General features: G+C 44.9%; 1 protein-coding gene across 4 annotated transcripts in view; it reads right to left on the bottom strand.

The window, feature by feature from the left end:
* The window catches only part of ENTREP2 (endosomal transmembrane epsin interactor 2), a 468,111-nt gene that overhangs the window by 260,650 nt on the left and 187,898 nt on the right, over positions 1-19,563 (bottom strand). For all 4 annotated transcript variants that reach the window (XM_054450957.2, XM_054450958.2, XM_054450959.2 and 1 more), the window contains exon 2: positions 1,997-2,053. In XM_054450957.2, coding sequence (XP_054306932.2) covers positions 1,997-2,053 — 57 coding nt within the window. The remainder of the gene's footprint in view (positions 1-1,996; positions 2,054-19,563) is intronic.

Genomic DNA, 19,563 nt, shown 5'->3' with positions numbered 1-19,563 from the left:
GGGCTGGGGGTGGCGCGCGGGGGTGATTGGGTGATGGACGTCATTTCTCTCTTGTCTTTTCATTCGCACACCCACTCTGCGGAAGGCGGCTTTTCCTTTGTTTAGAGAGCTTATTCAGTCTGCACCATGAAGGTGGGTGTGGAGGGAGGAGGCAGCTGTCCCCGTGTCACTGAAGGCAGCGCAGTCACCACACTGCATACCCCGAGGATGTCAACCCCACAGTCAGCCTATTCACTGCATTTCCCCTCGGCACCAAGAGCCAGCTTCAAAATAATCCAGCAAGGGGCTGGGGGGAGGTGGGGGGTGGGGAGATAGTGACAAAACAAGATGGGCCAGATGTTGACATCTGTTGAAGCCAGAAGAGGAGCACACAGGGGTTCATGACAGCAGTCTCTTTACTTTTACGTATGTTTGAAAAGTTCTAAATAAAAATATTTTTCTAAAAGGAAATTCCTTATATGAGCCGAGATGCAGCAGAAGAGGAGCCTCACCTGACTCTAAGGCCACTCCTGTCTTCCCTGATACCACTTCAGGGCGTCATGGTTACCCTCATGAAGGAAGAGGTGTTTTCAATAGACAAATGTGGGTTATTTTTCTATTCCCATTAATATTTACTACGTGTCATTATCTCCAAGTCTAATCACTTAAAGAGGAGATTTTAAATAATTGATTAATATAAAAGAAGAAAAATGCCACGCTGTCTTTTTCATTATCTATCAAAACCCAGAAAACTTCTTCCTCTAGTCCTGACACAGACACATACATATATTAATGCATACACTGAGAAGAACAGGCATACAAATCAATAGACACAGATCTGCTCAGGGTATTTTTCCAAGGGAAAAACCATTAGCCTCTCTCCATCTCCCGCGTCGCCTGCTCCTCAGCACAATGCCACGGCAATTCAAATAACTCTCTTTATTTTACTCACAGAATTTTAGGGTTCCCCCCAAAACATAAAAATCCAACATTTCTTGAACTCTGATAACATATGTTCTGTTTGTGCAATCATACGTATGCATGCGTAGTGCATAAACAGGCTTTAACGTCTAGAGGAAACGCATGCATCCACACTTTTTTTTTTTTTGAGATGGACTCTCTCTCTGCACCAGGCTGGAGTGCAGTGGTATGGCGCGATCTCAGCTCACTGCAACCTCCACCTCCCGGGTTCAAGCGATTCTCCTGCCTCAGTCTCCCCAGTAGCTGGGATTACAGACGCCCGCCAACACTCCCCGGCTAATTTTTGTAACTTTAGTAGAGATGGGGTTTCACCATGTTGGCCAGGCTGGTCTCGAGCTCCTGACCTCATTATCTGCCCGCCTCGGCATCCCAAAGTGCTGGGATTACAGGCGTGAGCCACTGCGCCAAGCCGCATCCACACTTTTAAAATGCCCTTGTTGGCCGGGCGCAGTGGCTCACGCCTGTAATCCCAGCACTTTGGGAGGCCAAGGTGGGTGGATCACAAGTTCAGGAGTTCCAGACCAGCCTGGCCAAGATGGTGAAACCCCGTCTCTACTAAAAATACAAAAAACTTAGCCGGGCATGGTGACAGGCGCCTGTAATTCCAGCTATTCAGGAGGCTGAGGCAGAGAATCATTTGAACCCGGGAGGCAGAGGTTGCAGTGAGCCGAGATCATCCCACTGCACTCCAGCCTAGGTGACAGAGCGAGACTCTGTCTCAAAAAAGAAAAAAAAAAAAAAAAAGCCCTTGGTTCACGCTCGGTCCTTACAGGAGGACAGCAAAACAAAACAAACACAAAGAAGATGCCCTCGGAGCATCTCAGCAAGACACTGAGGGGCACTTTCAGAAGCACCTCCTATGAGAAACAGCGCTTCTCATGAGCCCATCAGCATTCAGCAGTGAGATATTATCAAGCTCTGCTTTCCGCTGCCTGAAAAGAAGCTGGAAGTCTCTTTGCCATTGCCTCTAACCTGCTCACACATCTGAAGGTGGAACCCTGCTCCAAGGCCACCTGGAGACACAGGTGCCACTTACCACAAGGGAGAGAGGCCTCTTCCAGGAGACGACACCTATGAGTCCCGACAGCAGCACCTGGAAGGACAAAAGATACAGGAAGGTGAGATGCTTCCGAAACCTTTCATGGGCAATCAAAACACTGTGAACTGTTTCAACCTGGAGAAGGATGTGTGGAACACAGCACACACACAGTGACGGGGCTACCATGAGCTGCATTTTCACAGCTTGCACCCACTCTGAGAGGCACATTGGTCTCTCAGGGCACCAGGGTGCTATGGAGGGGTCACTTTGTGCACTGCGCTAGGTGGCCTGAGAGTGACAGGCTTTCTGAAACACCCCACCCTGGTCCTCGATGTGATTTGGCTGTGCTAGGCACACGCTTGTATTCCTAGCTACTCGGTAGGCTGAGGCATGAGAATCACTTGAACCTGGGAGGCGGAGGTTGCAGTGAGCCAAGATCACACCACTGCACTCCAGCCTGGGAGGCAGAGTGAGACTCCATCTCAAAAAAAAAAAAAAATCACAGAGAACACTATTTGGGGAAAAGGCAAATGCAACGCCACTCATGGGCTACCTGGCCACCTGCCATGGCTGCATGGACCCTGGGCACGGCAGACCCTGCAGGCTCCCTCCTTCTCCCCTATACACACTTGGCTCCCCTGATGCACACCCTTCCTTCTCCTCCAGCCCCTGCGAGCCCCTCCCCTTCACTCATCACAGCTTCCCACCTCACCCGTACATAGGCAGTGGCTTCTGATGAGGCTCCAGAACTTTCTAGGCCCTGACTCCAAGCGGCCCACTCCTTTCCCGGGCCAAGTCCTGCCCTTGACCTTGCCTGGGGTCCCACCAGAAGTCATCCCCTCTCTCCTGCCTCCTCCCTACTGTCCTGATCACATGAATATGCTGTGACTTCTGTCCCTTAGAAGAACCACTGCTTAGCCCTGTGTCCAGCTCCTGGCCTGCCTGTCTCCTGGGCGGCCTCCTGAGGCCAGGCACCCTGAGGATGACACTGGCTCTGATCCCCACATTCCTGATTTCCTGGTGTCCAGGAAGGGCCAATGGATCATGAAAACACAGTCACTTCCCACCCACTGCCATATATCTGGCTTCAGCCCCACAACTCCAAGGAAACTTCTCCCAAGGCTCCCCAGCAGTCACCAAGTGCAACAGACAAAGCTCGGTCCCCATCACCTGGCTGAGGGCTGAGGCTCCCTCCCGTCTGGGCTCCTGCCACTTCTCGCTCCCCTGCGGTTCTTCCCACTTCCCAGGGGCCGCTCTGCTCTGCAGCCTCCCTCCTGGCCTCCTCCCTCTCCCCAACCTCTTCCTGGTTTCCCAAGACCTGTCTCCTGAGCCCTTTGTCTCCTCTCCCCAGGGCTCTGTGGTGGCTGTACTGAGGCTCCTCGAGTACCATCCACTGGTGTCTGCACAGGTGATTCTCAGCCCAGGGCTTTGCCATGGCCACAGCATCACACCGTCCACAGGCTCTGCTCCTGGCATCTGTCCAACCCAACATGTCCAAAAATGCAGCTGCAGCCTCCACCTCGGAAGCCCACACTTCCTCTTGCAACCTCTGCTCTCCACAAGAGTACCCCTTCTTCCCCGTCACTCAAGCCCAAATCCTGGAGATCCTTCCCTCTCCCTCACCCCCATGTCCAAGCAGGGAGGAACAGGAGGCTAAGGCTCACTCAACAGGGCAGCATGTGAGAAGGCCGAATTAAAAGGAAGGTGTTTGCAGACCAGGTCTCCTGTGAAGACAAATTGCTCATGCTTGCCATTGTGGGCACAAGCCAGGCATCCGGGCACTGGCTGGAAGGGCTTGGTTGCATGTCCCCTGGGACTCCAAAAGCACTGGCCAGACTCGGGAGGAGGGCATGATGCTGACAAACTCACAAGGTCCCCTTGGTCACAGACTGCAGTTTACCCTCAACCACCTCCACAGGGGGCAGAACCAGGTCTCAGACACAGCAGCCTCTATCACACCCTGCACCACGCTAGTCTAGTCTCAAAAACATCTGGCCACAAAACAACAAAACAACAACAAAAACATGAACCACAGCGAGCGCACCAGGGCTCTGCTCCCAAGCCTCTCACATGTGTATTTTTTCTGCAATGTACACAAGTCCTCCAAACACAGTTACCAGATAGATATTATCTACAGCCATTTCCCACCTCCTGGGTCCCCTCTCGTGGCCATGCCACCCAGGCTCCTTGCCTCTCAGTCCAGTTCCAGCCCTAGAGAAATCCTTGATCAACGTCTCTCGTGTCTCTCTGGGGCTGTGTCTCACTAACTCTCCTTCCAAATGCCCCTGAAACCTCTCTCTTGCCTTCTGTAGCCAACATTTGAACCCAGTGGGCACACCATGTTCCCATGTCATTTCACAGTCAGAGGACACCGGCCTTTCTTGGAAGGAGCTGACCATTCCCACCGGAGCTCTCACCATCATTTCATGTTTGACATTTCAGACCCTGACTTCACTCCTCCACCCCCACCTTCTTCTTTTTGTGAATTCAAAATTTCTGGCCGTAATGCCATCATGTTTTGAGCTCGTGGTATAGTTCAGGGGCCACTCCGTCACAAAGCAGGATCCATTCTTCTGCTCAGCACCCTCCATTTCCCGGTTCATCTCTCTCACCTCTGCCGGCACTCTCCTGTTTCACCTGCCCAGTGACAGCCTTGTCCACTCGCTCTTGTCTCCACCTCCTCCCTTCCCACTGAAGCCATCCTGGATGCCTCCACCAAACAAACCACATCTCCCTGGCCTGACAATTTAGACCACAAAGCTAGGTCCCTGATTTTCCAGCACTGGAGGCACCTCCCTTGGTGGCCCCACTCCTGTCCAGGCCACTCTGGGCACCTCCAGGGAGGCTGGCAAGGGAGGAAACTGCACAGCAGCCACTGTGTGACTCACATACAAGCCACAGAGCTCTGTGGGCTGTCTTCCCTCCACACCCAACCTCCAAGACAGCCCCCATCTTCCAGCACTCCCTTCCTGTCCCCAGCCCTCCTGGCCCCAGCCTCAGCCCCCAACTCTTCTTATCCCTCAAGTTGAGGGCCATGTTCCGGGGCTCTGGCTCTGACCCTGCCATCTGCCTAGGATGAAACTTCCAAAAAGCGTCTTCTGTTTTTCCACACGCCCCAACACTGGCCTCACCCAGACTAAGCCTGGACAGACGGTGAGAAGAAACATCCCCTAGAAAATAGCGCCTTCTACTTCCCATGTCTACCAGATGAAATCTTACCCGTTCTTCAACCATGGCCCTACCCTCCTCACTCACAAAGAGCCCAGGAATTCAAGAGAACAGGGGGCCCATCAGATCCCCAAATTACCACCAGAGTCCTGCAGGCATCTTTAATAAACTCAGATAGAACGCCTTGACCGCTTCTCAGCTGCAGTGTATTAAAATTCTATCAAAATTCTACAGTGACTAAGTCGCTTGTAGCAGGAATTTCACTGGAAGTACATAAACCTCCAAATCGTAGCCACTGCTCCACCTACTTCTAAGCCTGAAGGAAGTTAATGTTGCTCTTATCTTATTAAGCTACAGGGAGAGTTCTTGACCTTCCCCATTCCCATAAGCAAAGCTATCATTCCGCAAATCCCCTTATAGAATTTTACTTTCAACAAACACGGGTGACTTGCTCACTGAAGACAATGTGCATTTCCAAATATCATTAATAACTACAACTAGGAATGGATCAAATTCTCCTACACAAAGCAAAAGAATAAAGCCATTAAACTTGGTGTGGCAGGCAGAATTCTAAAATGACCCCTGGTGACCCCTGGCCTTACAGAATGCTCTCCCTGAGTAAGAATATGATGGGCTGTCACTCTTGTGGTCTTCCCCCAGGGACATGTTCAAATAACGTGGTCCCAGCAACACTCTGGTTGCAGCCTTGTGAAACCTGGCCAGGTGACTCTTATATGGGAGGGGGGCAAGGAAATGCTGGGTAGAGAACGGTGGGGTGCCTGGCGAGGGCTCCACCCTCAGGCCTGTGCCCACGGACCTAAGTGAGAACGGGCACTCCTGTTTTCATGCCCAAATGTTGCATTTTCCAAGACCACTCTGGCCTCCCATGCCTCCCAACCTGTGCCCATAAAGATCCAAGACCATAGTGGGCACGGACACAAGCAGCTGGATGTTGAAAGGAGGAGAAGAGCACACCAACAGACACCAGCAGACACTGGCAGGCCACTGACGGTGGGATGACAGAATTTGGTCGAGGGCAGTCAGAGGAGAGTCCAGCCACTGGCCGGCCTGACTCCAGGGGAAGACACCTTCCCACTCCATCCCCCTTTAGCACCCCACCCACTTCACTGAGAGCTACCTCCGCCACTCAATTAAACCTTGCACCCATCCTCCAAGCCCACGTGTGATCTGATTTTTCCTGTACACTAGGGCAAGAACCAGGATACAGAAAGCCCTCTGTCCTTGTGATAAGGCAGAGGGTCTAATTGAGCTGATTAACACAAGCTGCCTGCAGACGGCAAAACTGAAAGAGCACTCTGTAACACACACCCACTGGGGCTTTGGGACCTGCAAACACTCAACCCTGGACACTGCCACTGAGTTGGAGTCCCAAAACGCTCCCCAAAACCTACCGATCTTCATGTTCCCCTGAGTTTGAACAGTGGGGCACCGAAGAAGCGAACCACACCCGTGTCACACACCCGGTGAGGGGGATAAGGGAACTCCTCTGGTTTCAACTGTACTAAGCAAGGTCCGGACTCCTAACCCAAGAAAACTGTGAGGTATTAAGTGAGTGTTCTGTCAAGCTGCAAAGTTTACAGTCATTTGCTACACAGCCACAGAAAACAATTGTTATGGACTAAATGTATGTGACCCCCCAAAATGCAGACGTTGAATCCCTAATGCCCAATGTAATGGTATTTGGAGATGGGGCCTCTGGGAGGTGATTAGGATTAGACTGGGTCATGAGGATGTCGCCTTCGCGATGGGACTGGTAGCTCTATACAAGGAAGAAAGCGAGCTCCCACGCTCTCTGCACGCACACAATGAGGAAGACCATTAAGAGTGCAAGTCAGTTATTGGTGTATAAGAATGCTTGTGATGTTTGCACATTGATTTTGTATCCTGAGACTTTGCTGAAGTTGCTTATCAGCTTAAGGAGATTTTGGGCTGAGACGACGGGGTTTTCTAAATATACAATCATGTCATTTGCAAACAGGGACAATTTGACTTCCTCTTTTCCTAATTGAATACCTTTTATTTCTTTCTCCTGCCTGATTGCCCTGGCCAGAACTTCCAACACTATGTTGAATAGGAGTGGTGAGAGAGGGCATCCCTGTTTTGTGCCAGTTTTCAAAGGGAATGCTTCCAGTTTTTGCCCATTCAGTATGATATTGGCTGTGGGTTTGTCCTAGATAGCTCTTATTATTTTGAGATATGTCACATCAATACCTAATTTATTGAGAGTTTTTAGCATGAAGGGCTGTTGAATTTTGTCAAAGGCCTTTTCTGCATCTATTGAGATAATCATGTTGTTTTTGTCTTTGGTTCTGTTTATATGCTGGATTACATTTATTGATTTGCATATGTTGAATAACAGACAAAAAGAGAGCCAAATCATCAGTGAACTCCTATTCACAATTGCTTCAAAGAGAATAAAATACCTAGGAATCCAACTTACAAGGGATGTGAAGGAACTCTTCAAGGAGAACTACAAACCACTGCTCGATGAAATAAAAGAGGATACAAACAAATGGAAGAACACTCCATGCTCATGGATAAGAAGAATCAATATCGTGAAAATGGCCATACTGCCCAAGGTAATTTATAGATTCAATGCCATCCCCATCAAGCTACCAAAGACTTTCTTCACAGAACTGGAAAAAACTACTTTAAAGTTCATATGGAACCAAAAAAGAGCCCACATTGCCAAGTCAATCCTAAGCCAAAAGAACAAAGCTGGAGGCATCATGCTACCTGACTTCAAATTATACTACAAGGCTACAATAACCAAAACAGCAGATACTTGTACCAAAACAGAGACATAGACCAACAGAACAGAACAGAGCCCTCAGAAATAATACCACACATCTACAACCATCTGATCTTTGACAAACCTGACAAAAACAAGAAATGGGGAAAGGATTCCCTATTGAATAAATGGTGCTGGGAAAACTGGCTAGCCATATGTAGAAAGCTGAAACTGGACCCCTTCTTTACACCTTATAAAAAATTAATTCAAGATGGACTAAAGACTTACATGTTAGACCTAAAACCATAAAAACCCTAGAAGAAAACCTAAGCAATACCATTCAGGACATAGGCATGGGCAAGGACTTCATGTCTAAAACACCAAAAGCAATGGCAACAAAAGCCAAATTTGACAAATGGGATCTAATTAAACTCAAGAGCTTCTGCACAGCAAAAGAAACTACCATCAGAGTGAACAGGCAACCTATGGAATGGGAGAAAATTTTTGCAATCTACTCATCTGACAAAAAGGGCTAATATCCAGAATCTACAAAGAACTCAAACAAATTGTCAAGAAAAAAACAAACAACCCCATCAACAAGTGGGTAAAGGATATGAACAGACACTTCTCAAAAGAAGACATTTATGCAGCCAACGGACACATGAAAAAATGCTCATCATCACTGGCCATCAGAGTTTTGATGCAAAACTCTGATAATTTGAAGTACAGAGTTTTGATGCAAATCAAAACCACAATGAGATACCATCTCACACCAGTTAGAATGGCGATCATTAAAAAGTCAGGAAACAACAGGTGCTGGAGAGGATGTAGAGAAATAGGAACACTTTTACACTGTTAGTGGGACTGTAAACTAGTTCAACCATTGTGGAAGACAATGTGGCAATTCCTCAAGGATCTAGAACTAGAAATACCATTTGACCCAGCCATCCCATTACTGGGTATATACCCAAAGGATTATCAATCATGCTGCTATAAAGGCACACGCACACGTATGTTTATTGCGGCACTATTCACAATAGCAAAGACTTGGAACCCACCCAAATGTCCATCAATGATAGACTGGATTAAGAAAATGTGGCACATATACACCACGGAATACTATGTAGCCACAAAAAAGGATGAGTTCATGTCCTTTGTAGGGAATGGATGAAGCTGGAAACCATCATTCTCAGCAAACTATCTCAAGAACAAAAAACCAAACACCGCATGTTCTCACTCATAGGTGGGAACTGAACAATGAGAACACTTGGACACAGTAAGGGGAACATCACACACCGGGGCCTGTTGTGGGGTGGGGCGGAGTGGGGAAGGAAAACATTAGGAGACATACCTAATGTAAATGACGAGTTAATGGGTGCAGCACACCAACATGGCACATGTATACATATGTAACAAACCTGCACGTTGTGCACATGTACCCTAGAACTTAAAGTATAATTAAAAAAAACAATAATAATAATTAAAATATCCAGGAACTATGAAAAAAAAAAAAAAAAGAGCGCAAGTCAGGAAGGAGCCCACACCAGAAACCAAGCTTGCTGACACCCTGATTTCAGACTTTCCAGCTTCACCAACTGCAAGAAAATAAATTTCTGTTACATCACCCAGTCTTTGCTATTTTGTTATGGCAGCCTAAGTAGCCTAAGACACTACGACACCCCAAGTGGGACACTGGATAGTTGCTCCAAAACATCTGCTTTCTCCCCAGACCTCTCTAGGAGGGGCAGCGCAGGCTTCCCTCCCCACACCCCTCCCCAATCCTGGAAACACTGACACAGCTCCCAACACCAATGCTTGAGCGCTTGGAACTGTTTGTGCATGCATTGCTTGCTGTTCATCAGTGAGCTTCTGTGGAGCCAAGTTGGAAAACTTTTCCCTAGAGAGGTACAGTTCTGCCAGTAACAGGAATGCATCCAGGATTTGGAAACACTGTGATCCTTGAGGGCCTCAGCTCACAGCACAGTAGAAATCCCAGGCCAAGCCCCTACCTTGCCATGGGCATCAGGCTCAGTCGCAGTGCTATGGTGGGCACTCATGCTCAGGGCAAGTCCCTTCTCCAGCCACATGCCACCTGACGCTGCTCCCTGTCATTGTGACGCCAACCACCTGCCACTCTGGCCTCAGTTCATTATTTGTTTATTTGTTTGTTTGGGAGTGGGACACTGGTTCATTTTTTCAAAACATCTGCTTTCTCCCCAGACCTCTCCAGGAGGGGCAGCACAGACCTCACTCACCCCACCCCTCCCTGATACCGGAAACACTGACACAGGTCCAAATACCAAAGCCAAATAGATTGGGAAAGGCATGATATTGCTCAGAGAGAGGAGGTTAAGCCTAATGACGGAGGGCCTGCAGAATGGCTTGATGGAGGCTTTTCACGGCCCAGGTGCTGGGGTGCCTCCTCTCTGCAGAGGCCTGCTCTGGCCCACTGGAGACCAAGGGCGGTTGATGTAAAAGAAGCTCAGAGGCCCTGCTCTGAAACCATCAGATCTTGAACTGTTTTTGCTCAATTCCAGCTACCAGCAAGGATTATGTTGCACATTCTGACATCTCAGTAATCCTGTAGGTTGATTTTGCACCACTCTCATGAGAAAAAGGGTCATGAATCTAGTTAGCCATGAAATTACCACATCACAAAACCTTCATCCCGTTTAATCTACAGGTATCATTATTCAGAGTCCACAGTTCACAAAGAATATAGAGAAACCGAAGAGGGTTGGGGAAGAGTAACATAGAATTAAATAGCTGTGGAAAAAAAGCCAAATAGATTGGAGAAGGCATGATATTGCTCAAGGAGAGGAGGCCGAACCTTGTGAGCACCATGAGTTGTCACAAGGTCGCCAACTTGCTCTTTTCTCCACTTCCCCACCCAGCCTAATAGAGGCAAGAGATAAAATCAGAACAGAGACAGAACTTCCTGCTGTTGAGGCTGATGACAGGGGATAACAGGCTGCCGGGAAATAATGGCATCCTTAAAGTCAAAGACCTGCCCATCTGATTGGTACCCTGCCTGGACACAGAGGCCTGGAATAAATTAGCTCTTTAAATATTGTCCTCTAACACTGAAAAGTTCTTTCACTTCCTAAAATCAAGAATGTTCTTCAGATCATAAAGTCTGGTCCAAAGGCAAATGATAGTGAAGCAAGTCCTTCTAGAACACAGTCTTGAAAGCCAAGTAAATTACTTTCATGAAACATGTGGCAGATGGGTGCCCAATAGCTACAGTGATATCAATTTACCACTGAGAAGCCAGCATTCACTGTGTCTGTGGAAAGAATTGTTGCAAAAACAGAGCAAATAATATTCTGAGTCCACCAACCTCCCATCTTCCAAACCTCCTGCACTGCAGCTCTGTGCAATATTCCTCCTACAGCCTCCTGGAGCAGCTGATCTTCCTACTTCACCCTCCATCAATTCTCCTTGCTTTGGGTGTGGCTTTCTTTCTCTGGGTCTTGCTGGGGCCACAGAAGGCTCACTGAGGCATGCAGGGCTCCACCATCTGTCTCTACCTTTGAGGACACACTCATCGCTACCCCGACCCTGTCCATGCTTTCTGCCCCCTCTCCTTAGGGCAACTTCCAACTCACCATTCCCTCTCCCAGCCTTTCATCCCAGGCTGTGGTCCAAACATCCCCCACACCATTTCCCTTCAGGGGCTGTACCAACACATCACACTCATAATGTCCCTGAGAAAAGTTACCTTTCTTCTCAACCTACTGATAGAAAAAGAACTCTGCAGCTTTCATTATCTTCTCAAGCAGAAGCAAAACTATAAATTGATGAGAAAGATCACTTCATGAAAGGAAAAAAAACTCCATTAAAGTGTTTTAAAATATTCTAAATAACTCATGAGTCAAAAGAAACTGAAAGGTGAAATACACCATGGTCTGTTCTGAGGCAATGCATGCTTCTTTGATGCACATTCTCTCTTAAGTGCTTGGTAACAAACTCATTCATCCAGGGCCTGCTGTGTAAGATGCTGCCTCCTCTTACGGGTATCTACTCTGACATTAGGGTAGCTGCTGGATTTTGTTATTTAGTGGGTTATTAGGTAGCACATATATTATTATAATACATTTCAAAATATGTTTAGTTTAAAAATTTCAAAATAATTTGTTTCCTTTGTAATAGTTTTTTTGGGTTTTTTGTTGTTGTTGTTGTTTTGAGATGGAGTCTCGCTCTATCACCCAGGCTGGAGTGCAGTGGCGTGATCTCTGCTCACCACAAGCTCCACCTCTTGGGTTCACGCCATTTTCCTGCCTCAGCCTCCCAAGTAGCTGGGACTACAGGCACCTGCCACCACGCCCGGCTAATTTTTTTTTTTCTATTTTTTAGTAGAGACAGGGTTTCACTGTGTTAGCCAGGATGGTCTCGATCTCCTGACCTTGTGATCCACCCGCCTCGGCCTCCCAAAGTGCAGGGATTACAGGCATGAGCCACTGTGCCCAGCCTGTAATAGTTTTATTTCATGCTTTTAAAAACCTTATTCTGAGAAGGGATCCACAGGCTTCACTAGACTGTCATGACAAAAGTTATGACCCCCGCCCCCCCACCCCGATTAAAGTTCCTTTAGAGCAGATCTTCTGGTGATAAACTCCCATTTTTGGTTTATCTGTAAATAGCTTACTTCGCCTTGATGCTTGAAAAATAGTTATGCTGGAAACACCCTAGGTTGACAGTTGCATCTCTCAACAGTTTGAAACTATTATTCCACTGTTTCTGACTTCCATTGTTGCAGCCAAAAGTCAGCTGTCCTCATTCTCTAAAGACTTTTGGGATCATCTCCTTGCCTTTAGTATTGTGAACTTTTTGCCTGGTATGTTAGGTGTGGATTTCTTTTTAATCTTCTTTGAGAGATACTGGGCTACTGAATCTGTGAATTTATGTTTTTCATTCGTTCTGGAAATTTTGTAGCTAATATCTCTTCAAATACTGTATCTTCACTATTCTCTTTGCCAGGGACTCCAACAGCTGTATGTTTGTCCTTCACATTCCATCCTCCAAATGTCTTAGTTTTTCTTCCACATATTCCCTACACATGTCATTCATGACTTCATTCTGGTTACTTTCTTTAGCTGTATCTTCCAGATCATCAATTATCTCTGCACTGTGTCTAATCAGCTGTTGAACTATATAACTGCACTTGTTTAGAAAAGTTCAGTGATTATATCTCAAATATCTAGAAATTCTTTTATTTTATTTCCAAATGTAACTATTTATTTCAAATAGTTCCTTGTTGTGTACTCATCTGTATGACTGTGTTGATAATTTCTTTAAATGTTTCACACACTAATGTTCTAGATTCCAAGACATGTTGTCCCAGGAGGGTATCAAAGTTTGCCCTTTGTTGTCTCATTGTGACTTGCTTTCTTTGATGCTTGAGCGCTTGGAAGTGTTTGACTGTGCATGCATTGCTTGGTGTTCATCAGTGAGCTTCTGTGAAGCCAAGTTGGAAAACTTTTCCCTAGAGAGGTACAGTTCTGCCAGTAACAGGAATGCACCCACCAGGATTTGGAAACACTGTGATCCTCGAGGGCCTCAGCTCACAGCATAGTAGAAATCCCAGGCCAAGCCCCTACCTTGCAGTGGGCACCAGGCTCAGCCACAGTGCTATGGTGGGCACTCATGCTCAGGGCAAGTCCCTTCTCCAGGCACATGTCACCTGACGCTGCTTCCTGTCATTGTGACTCCAGCCACCTGCCACTCTGGCCTCAGTTCATTATTTATTTGTTTGGGAGTAGGGCAGTGGACCTTGAAGATCTGCAATGCATCAAGGAGCATGTCCTTTGCGGTGTATAGTTGTTCTATAGAAGAAGCATCCTTCAAAGGGCCTACTCAGCCAAAATGCCAGAATCAGAAGGAAATCCCCCATTCCTGCTGTTTTTAATGGTCACATAAGTACACCAATAAAGCCATGAATAGAGGTTACTTTTACTTTTTTTTAATTAACAAATGTTATAAGCTATCAAAATATGAAACTTTATTTACCTAGTAAAATTCTTTATAAATTCCAAAGTATTCCACATATCCTATTATTTATTTACTCTTTTAGCCCCAGCAACTATATTTCTCAAATCACTTTACTTTCAAAAAAACAAAATGTTATCCCAAATTATTCTTTCCCTCCATTTTCCCCTGGAAAAAAATATTACTCCCATCCAAAGCCTTTCTAATTCAGTAGCTTTCCTACATGCCAGTAAGAAACTGTAAGACAAGGATTCCATTCACAAAAGCAAAAAAATTAAAAACTATCCAAGAATTAACTTCATGATAAATGTATAAGGTTTTTTAAAAGACAACTACAAAACTCTACTGAGACATAGGAAGGAAGATTTTTAGTAAACGGACATATATACCATGTTCCCAAATGAGGAAACCTAAAGATAATAAAAATGTTAATTTCTCTATATTCATAAATTAATTTAGTGAAATCTCAATCAAAATCCCAACGGGATTCTTTGAAGGCTGACAAAATGATTCAAAAATTTATCTGAAGGAAAAACATGTGATGGTAGAGAAGAAACAATGTCATTGAACTATGTGGAGGGAAAGAGGTTTATGTATTACTGGACACAATTTTCATCCCTTCATTATTTTAAGTCAAAAATTCCTGGGAACAAAAACAGTTTAGAAAGCCACAACAGTTAAAAGTGGCTCAAGAACAAACAGACCTGTAAAGAACAGAATATAATGTCCAGAAAGAGACTTAGGCATATATTAGGGTTTTTAAAAATTATTTGTTTTTTAGATTGTGGTAAAATATACATACATAAAATTTACCATTTAACCATTTTTAAGTGTACACTCAGTAGCATTAAGTCCATTCACCTTGTGCAAACATTCTCCTCATCCATCTCCAGAAAACCTTTCATCTTGCAAAATTAAAACTTTGTATCCATTAATTTACACTGATTCCCCATTCCCTCCCCCACTCTAGCCCCTGGCAACCACCATTCTGCTTTCTGTCTCTATATGAGTGGAATCATAGTTTTATCCTTTTGTGACAGTCTTCTATCACTTAGGATAATGTTTTCAAGGTTCATCCATATGTAGCATGTGTCAGAATCTCCTTCCTTTTTTTTTTTTTTTTTTGTTTGAGATGGAGTCTCGCTCTGTCACCCAGGCTGGAGTGCAGCGGCGCGATCTCGGCTCACTGCAAGCTCCGCCTCCCGGGTTCACGCCATTCTCCTGCCTCAGCCTCCTGAGTAGCTGGGACTACAGGCGCCCACCACCACTCCCGGCTACTTTTTTTTGTATTTTTAGTAGACGGGGTTTCACCGTGTTAGCCAGGATGGTCTCGATCTCCTGATCTCGTGAACCGCCCGCCTGGGCCTCCCAAAGTGCTGGGATTACAGGCCTGAGCCACCGCACCCGGCCTCTCCTTCCTTTTTAAGTCTAATAGTATTCTGTACGTATAGACCTCATTCTGTTGAGCCACCCATCTACAGATGGATGCTTGGGTTGCTTCCACCTTTTAGCTATGAGGATAATGCTTCTATGAACACAGGTGTGCAAATATGTCTTTGAGACCCTTCTTTCAATTCTTTTGGGTATGTACCCAGAAGTGAAATATGGTAATTCTATTTGTAATAATACAGAGTGGAAAACAGTATAAACCTCCTCAATAATTACAAATAGAATTACCATATGGCTATTATTTTTATAATAGCCATTCTAATGGGTAGGAAGTGGTAGTCATTTTGATTTTTTCTCTTTTTTTTTTTTTTTTTGAGACAGGGTCTCACTCTCGCCTAGGCTGGAGTTTAGTGACGTGATCACAGCTCACTGCACTTTCAACCTCCTGGGCTCAAACAATCCTCCCCGCTCAGCCTCCCGAGTAGTTGGGACTACAGGTGCATGCCACCACACCCAGCTAGTTTTCGTATCTTTTTTTTTTTTTTCAAGAGATGGGTGTTTTGCCATGTTGCCCAGGCTGGTCTTGAACTCTTGGGCTCCAGCGATCCTCCTGCCTGGGCCTCCCAAAGTGCTGGGATTAAAGGTGTGAGCCACCACGCCAGCCATTGTTGTGATTTTGATTTGCATCTCCTTAAGGATTAGTGATGTTGAGCATCTTTTCATGTGGTTATTAGCCATCTGTATCTCTTCTGTGGAGAAAGGCCTAGTCAAGTCTTTTGCCTATCTTTGAAGCTTTCCTCCCAGCTTTATTAAGGTATGACTGACAAATAAAAACTGTATATAAAATGTACAACATGATTCTGGTATACATATACTGTGAAATGATTACCACAATCAAGCTAACCATATCCATCACCTCACTAGTTCCCATTTCTTCTGAGCGTTTGATAAGACCATATGAAATCTCTTTCAGAAAATTTCAAATATACAGCACATTATTATTAAGTATAGTCATTATGCTGTACATTACGTCTCCAGAATGTATTTCTTTTATAACTGAAAGTTTATACCCTTTGACCAACATCTCCCTTTTCCCCTCTCTCCCCCAGCCCCGGGCAACTACCCTTCTCCTCTCTGTTACCATGAGTTTGACTTTTTTTTTTTTTAGATTCTACGGACAAGTGAGATTATTCAGTATTCATCTTTCTGTGTCTGGCTAATTTCGCTTAGCATAATGTCCTTTGGGTTCATCCATGTTGCCAAAAATCCTTTGCCCCATTTTTGAATTGAGTTCTTTACTTTTTTGTTGTTGAGTTTTAGGAGTTTTCTATATGTTCTGGATAATAATTTCTGATGAAATATGTGATTTTCCAGTACTTTCTCCTATTCTATGGGTTGCCTATTTACTCTCTTAATAGTGTCCTTTGATGCACAAGTTTTTAATTTTGATGAAGTCCAGTTTGCCTACTTTTCTTCTGTTGCCTATGCCTTTGGCATCATATCCAAGAAATCACTGCCAAACCCAGGGTTGTAAAGCTTTTCCCCTAAGCGTCCTTCTAAGAGTTTTATAATTTTAGCTCCTATGTTTAGGTCTTTAATCCATTTTGAGTTAATTTTTGTATAGGATGTTAGTTAAGGGTCCAACTTCATTTTTTTTGCATGTGAACACATTAAATTAGTTTTTACAATTTAATTTATACAATTTAGTTATACAAGGAATGACACAGTAACGGATGGGGGAAAAGGCTATTCAATAAATGGTTCTGAGACAATTGTTAGATGTAAATAAATAAGCAGATAGAGAAATTAAAATTAGTTCCCTCCCACAAACCAAAATACATTACAAGATGATTAAAATATTAAATGTAAATAATTAACCACCCAGGTTACTGGCTAAAACTCACAAAAAGGCAACCGCCCCTCAAAAAAAATTTACTGAGAGACTAGACATGGTGGGTGGCTCACGCCTGCAATCCCAACATTTTGGGAGGCCAAGGTGGGCGGATCACTTGAGGTCAGGAGCTTGAGGACACCCTGGCCAACATGGTGAAAGCTGTCTCCACTAAAAATACAAAAAAATTAGCCAGACATGGTGGTATGTGCCTGTAGTCCCAGCTACTCAGGAGGCTGAGGTAGGAGAATCTCTTGAACCCAGGAGGCAGAGGTTGTGGTGAGCCAAGATTGCGCCACTGCACTCCAACCTGGGCGACAGAGTGAGACTCCATCTTAAAAAAGAAAAAAAAAAATGTACTCAGAAAAACACCTTACAAGTAATCAATAAAATGCAAAGTGGAATAAGAGGTCCCTTGCTGCCTGTTAAGCTAGCAGTGGTTAGAAAGAACAGTGGTCCTCACTTACAGGGCCTGTAGAGAATGTACATCATCAAGAGGTACAACGCTGTCAACTGGCAAAAAGCATAATAAACAAAGCATGGGCTCTATGCAAATAAATTCAAAACCCAGGATGACAAAGATAACTTGCTAAATTACTACAATTGATCCCCCAAAAGACCAAAACACTAACTGTTCCTATAAACACCAAGAAATTGGAAATATGCTCAAACAGCTGCAGGCAAAGTCTTCAAAAACTTCTAAGTACAAAGATTTCCAAAGCTGTTTAAATTTTTTCTGAGCACAGAGGGGAAAAAAGGGGGAACTTCCAAATTGTCTTTATAAAGGTCAGTGTAACAATCACAAACCTGTAAAATATCACAAAAATAAGGAACAGACCAATGGCTTTTAAACAGAAGTACATAGTTTTTATTTTATTTTTCATGTGCTGGATCAATATTTAATGAATTTCCCCCATATATCAGGCATTGTTGGACTCTTTCAGTATTTAACCCCTTCCCCCTCATTATTTATTTGGCAAAAGTTACATTAAGTTATTCCCTCCCCTCACAAAGCAAGTTCTTCCTGACTTCAAGGGCCAACATCCAAACAAAACCAAACATGAAAGACAGAGACTCAAAAACTTAGCATTCCTCATCTACTACACATACTAGACATAAACACACAAATTTAAATGCTAAAAACTCATACGACAGTGCATTAAAATGATAATTTTACTGGTACATCATTTTTAAATAAAAGGTTAGAAAACAGAATTCAGCAGTACATTTAAAAGAATAAAGAACATGGGGGTTCATGTCAGGAATGAAAAGATGGTTCTACATATTAATGTGACAAAAATGAAAAATTTGATCATTCAGTAGATGCATGGAAGACATCCAATAAAATTTGATCTCCATCTTCTCTTTTAAAAAAGAACTCTTAGGGCTGGGCACAGTGGCTCACACCTGTAATGCCAGCACTTTGGGAGGCTGAGGCAGGCGGATCACTTGAGGTCAGGAGTTCTAGACCAGCCTGGCCAACATGGTAAAACCCTGTCTCTACTAAAAATACAAAAATTAGCTGAGTGTGGTGGCACATGGCTATAGTCTCAGCTACTCGGGAGGCTGAGGCAGGAGAATCACTGGAACCCAGGAAACGGAGGTTGCAATGAGCCAAGATCATGCCACTGCACTCCAGCCTGGGTGACAGAGTGAGACTCCGTCTCAAAAATAAAATAAAATAAAACAAAATGATTCTGAAAGTACTTGTGTGGTATGCAGAATTATGAGATGGCCCCCAAGGTCCCCACTCCCTGGGGTACCTTCCCTATGTAATCCTCTCCCATGGGCCATGGGTGGGACTGTGAATAGATATGTGATTAGGTTACGCTGCCTGACAATGGTGGATGGGAGGTCCCAAATCAGTGTGCTGTTGAGTTCATCAAAAGGGAAGTTCTCTTGGGTGTGCCTGACCTAATCAGGCAAGACCTTTGGTTCTGGGCCCTTGGTGAAGTCCCAATTTGAGGTGTAAAAAGTTCTGCTGCTGGCGTTGAAGAAGTGGGCTGCTGTGTGGTGAGATGCCTCTAAGAGCTGAGAGCTTCCCCACCCACAGCTTGCAAGGAAGCAGGGCTGAGTCACACAACCCCCAAAATGAATTCTGCCAACAACCTGGAGTTTGGAAGTGGATCTTTCCCTCATCAAGCTTTTGGATGAAGATGCTTCCAGCCTCACCAGGATTTCAGCCTGCAGACCCTGAGGACAAAGCCCAACTAAAACACTCTAGAGTCCCAACCCTTAGAAACTCTGAAATAATAAGGTTGAGCTGTTAGAACCTGCTATGCTTGTGGCAATTTGCCACATAACAATAGAAAACTAATATATCTAGCTAATAACACTAAAAAGGAAAAATAAAAGAAAGTTATAAACATTGGAAAG

This window comes from Pongo pygmaeus, chromosome 16 (assembly GCF_028885625.2).
Source record: "Pongo pygmaeus isolate AG05252 chromosome 16, NHGRI_mPonPyg2-v2.0_pri, whole genome shotgun sequence".
In the NCBI taxonomy this organism is placed as follows: Eukaryota; Metazoa; Chordata; class Mammalia; order Primates; family Hominidae; genus Pongo; species Pongo pygmaeus.
This window is presented reverse-complemented; position numbering and strand designations above follow the sequence as displayed.